Genomic DNA, 4,398 nt, shown 5'->3' on the forward strand with positions numbered 1-4,398 from the left:
TTTAGCGATGATGGTGAGCCAATGTATAAAATGAAAATGTCCCTTTAGACCTACCATTCCCAATCAGGTAGTTTTGTGAACTAACTAAAGCCGTAGTTCGAGAGCCAATTTAGTCCTGTGTAGCATTTAACCTAACCATTCAGTCAATTCTTGTGGCAATCATGAACCAGTTTATACTGTTAAGCCATGATCATGATCCAATAGAGAGAGAGAGAGAGAGAGAGAGAGAGAGAGAGAGAGAGAGAGAGAGAGAGAGAGAGATAGTAAGCGAAATGAGTTAAGGGTGATCTCCAACTAGCAAGAAAAGTCAATACAGCATATTATAACTGTGCACTCTGACGAATTTCATTTTCATTTTAATATATATATATATATATATATATAGAGAGAGAGAGAGAGAGAGAGAGAGAGAGAGAGAGAGAGAGAGAGAGAGAGAGAGAATGAGTTAGGGGTGATCTCCAACCAGCAAGAAAAGTCAATACAGCTTATAATAACTGAGCACTCTGACGAATTTCATTTTCATTTTAATATGATATTTAGATATTCCAAATAATCATGCTTCATTTAGCTGAACATTGATCCTAAAGAAGAAACTCCCTAAGCTAATATTGAATAGATCATGCACTTGTAATTAATTTGATGACTTATCTTCCGGCAAACTTCAAATGTTCGATGAGATCATCAAACAACCAAGACTATTAGCGAATTTTATGACCTAATTATACCTCATTATTTTGGTGCCAGATCCTTGCTCAGACTAAATCTATAACGTTTAAATGCTTCCAGAAGCCTAAAATTATGGCACGCTTTTTTTTTGTTTAGACAGCCTCTATAACGTTTTAAATGCTTCCAGAAGGCTAAAATTATGGCACGCTTTTTTTTTTGTTTAGACAGCCTCTATAACGTTTTAAATGCTTCCAGAAAACTAAAATTACTGCGAGATCTTAGCTCAGACAGCATCTAAGATGTTTAAAATGCTTCCAGAAGACTAAAATTATGCTTGGATCTTGGCTCATTATTATTATTATTATTATTATTATTATTATTATTATTATTATTATTATTATTATTAATTATATACTTTAGTTTCTTTCCTATTGCTCTAATCTCATTTATTTCATCATCAATATATTCAGGGCTGCAGACTCGAAATGCTCTTAAAAACATAGAAGTAAATACAGATTTCTTAACTTTGTTGCTTTGATTTGAGTAGTATAAATAAAGTATTGGTTTTATGCTCTGGACTGAAATACCCTAGACAAAATGTTGTTTAAAGAGGAGTTTTCTGATAATCATTAATACCAACCATCAGAGTAAGCTGAAATTAATGCATCTATATATTTGGTTTACATATTGCTGAATACTCTAAAGCGAAATAATTTCTAGCTTATTTTCCTTTTATAAATGAAAGGGATAGTGCTTCCAAAACCACTGGCATTGAGGCGTTTTTCTGTAGTGACCCTTTCGCACATTTGACCTCATAATGTCCTTTTAATTATATAATTATATCTTGTAATTTCTAATGTTTATTGAGCAACATAAACTAAGTAAATATTGTTTGTTTTCAGATTGGTTTCTGCCAGTCCTCTCTGCCCTGGATCACATCACACACAGCAGGACCTCAGCAAGTGCAAGTATGGAACCGCAGTTGGATGGTGTGGAAACCTTGAGTGCGCTAAGGTGAGTTCATTGCCTCCCCCTCCCCCCCCCCCCCTTTTTTTTTATTGCTGTATTAAATGATGTTGAGCTCTCTCCATACCATAAACTTGAATAGCATGAGAGGTTCAACTTGCCTTTTTTAATCGCCTACTCAGAAGCTCTATCCTTATATCAAATTGAACTTCCTAAAACATCACACTTTACTACCTCGTACACTATCCGGTCCGGTGATAACATATGACAATGATGCAATTGAGTTTTAAGTCCCCTTCTGGTTTCAGGGTCCAGGAGAACGTTGTGGTGGAAACTGGCTTGAACATGGCAGCTGCGGCGAAGGGATGTACTGCGGCTGCGGCTACTGCGCCGGATGCTACATAGTCAAGTGTGCGCCTAGGCTGTTTTGCTAACTGCCAAGATCGACTCCTGGAAACATTTCAGGCATTTCATAATCAACGTCGATTGCTGCAGGTGCTATGGTCGTATTGAAATATGAAAATTTGTTATCGCGAAGTTTTTTAACACAAACTACGTGTTTTCATGACTTTGTGTTTGCATATTATCAATCAAGAAGAATGATGCGCCCTTGCAGGACATTCTAGTTGGCAGTTAAGATACGGTAGATCACCTGGTCTGCCAGATATCATTATGCTTTGATTAATATCATCACACACTTTTCTTAAAGGATATTTTAACATTCGCATTTAGAACGTTCCTTCTGGGTAAGAAGCCAAATTAGGAAATAGTTCTTATGTGCAAGAATAAAAAAATCGTTGCAATGTAGCCTTAGACATTGCACAATGACTTTACTTTAACACTGAGGTCACACAGGCATTTTAAGCCATGTCAGCCTCAAGAAGCTAAAGAATATGTTTTTGAATCTATAGGTGGCTGGCCCAAAAGTGTGTGCGAAGAAGGGCCTCCCTCCATTTCCAAAATGATTCATATCCTTCTGCGTTTCCCAAATTTATGGAAGTCCAGAAGTAACTTTGAAACCAAGGAGGCTAAAAGGAATAAAAATGTATTTTTACGATTATTGTTGCCTGCAAGAAAAAGGAAAGCTCTTGTGACACACCTCCCTGGATATCCTTCGCAGAATATAATCCATTGCTTTCTTGTAAGAGCTGTGTATAACATAGGAAACATGTCATTTGGGTTGTTAGTGATATATCGGTGAGCTGCAATATTGATTTTTTTTTTCTCATGATGCTGATTGTGATAATTCCTGTTTTTATTTAATCTTTTATCATAATTATACATGTAGAATTGTGTTATAACCCTAGCGTTGCACCCTGAATACTGTAAAATGTACTCAATTTCAAGGTACTTTTCTGAAACTAATTTGTGTTTATTGTGCTATTAGTAACTGATAATGTTAGGCCCCTGCCAATATGCATTCGAATTTATTGCGTGAAATTTGACCTACCCAAACCTGTGATAACCAAGACAATATGATTTATTTGTTTTTTTTTCACCTCTGTTTATAAGCCACGATTTTTTTCTTGTGAAGAAGGGTTAAAACTGGAGGCATCTTTAAAAAATTACGCAGTTGTATACTGAAAACAAAACTCGTTTTTCAATTTATGTGAAAATGCCTGTGATAAAGTATAGATATGTATGTATTAAACCAGTGATAAAGTATTCTAGATATTTGTTTTGCTTACAGCCTGGGCATTTCAAGGTCCTTGTTCTTTATGTGCGTCTTCTTAATGTAATTTTTGAGGAGAGGAAAGCTTCCCCCTTCAATGTGTACATACACTTGCATTGCTCACTGTTGCTTTATAATAAATAAAACAAATATACAATAGAATTTTTTACCATTTCAATAGGAAATCATTGGCGGCAAAGCACTTGCTTGATGTAGCCAGGAACAAGTTCTAGGCCTTGTAGTTAAGCTTTTTGTATGTTAATGGTTACCCTTATCAATTTTAGAAAGAGACTTAACAAACCTGAAGTTTTTTCTTGTTGATAAAAATCGATCTCACATAAACCAAAAAAAAAAAGACATTTAGTGAAGCTGTAGCCTACAGATGCTGTTCTTGTAATCATTATAGATTAGAGTGAATAATTTCTCTTAAGCATCCAAAAAAAACTTCATGTTAAGTCTCTTTAAGCACATCAAACTAGAGAAAGATGACCCAATTTAAAATGTCTTAAGATGTCTGTAGTGCTAAACTGTCACTTCATACTTAATTACATGTATCCATTACTAAATATAGAAGACTTTACATCGTTGTGTTTGAAATAACTCCTATGAACTCGGTAAACCTGAAGACTGGTTTCGAATCTGATATATTTATATATTAGAGACGTCATATTGGTGGAACTCAAATAGAGTAGCTAAAACGTTCTGTGTATGATTGGCAAAAGGGATTATTGCGAATGACTGCATCAAATAGAAAGAATGCACACGTAACATCACCCTTAATTTGGTCATGATTGCTAAGCAGGTTCTCGAAAGCTCCCTGTAAATCTCATAATATATTTGGATAACAAAATTATTGTGGTTTTTATTTTTTATTATTCCTTATACATACATGAAAGGTATGCTTATAGATATTCACTGTATAAGCTTTTGATGACAAAGCCAGGGTGAGTTTTTTTCCTTTGAAAGAAATTGAAACTGAGATAAATCAGATGAAATACCGTTGAAGGAAAAAAAGAGAGAGGAAGGCGCACAATTGCTCTTCATCACAGGATGTAGACTATTGAACCTAAAATATCCATTTTAAACACTGGGCA

The 4,398-nt window shown here is 35.0% G+C and overlaps 1 protein-coding gene across 1 annotated transcript in view; it reads left to right on the plus strand.

Moving 5' to 3' along the window:
• Positions 1–4,157, plus strand: part of LOC137623766 (neuroparsin-A-like) — a 30,861-nt gene extending 26,704 nt beyond the window's left edge. The window contains exons 3-4 of the mRNA XM_068354592.1: positions 1,569–1,680; positions 1,941–4,157. Coding sequence (XP_068210693.1) covers positions 1,569–1,680; positions 1,941–2,066 — 238 coding nt within the window. The 3' untranslated portion in view covers positions 2,067–4,157. The remainder of the gene's footprint in view (positions 1–1,568; positions 1,681–1,940) is intronic.
• The last annotated feature ends 241 nt before the right edge of the window (positions 4,158–4,398 follow it).

This window comes from Palaemon carinicauda, chromosome 2 (genome assembly GCF_036898095.1).
Source record: "Palaemon carinicauda isolate YSFRI2023 chromosome 2, ASM3689809v2, whole genome shotgun sequence".
In the NCBI taxonomy this organism is placed as follows: Eukaryota; Metazoa; Arthropoda; class Malacostraca; order Decapoda; family Palaemonidae; genus Palaemon; species Palaemon carinicauda.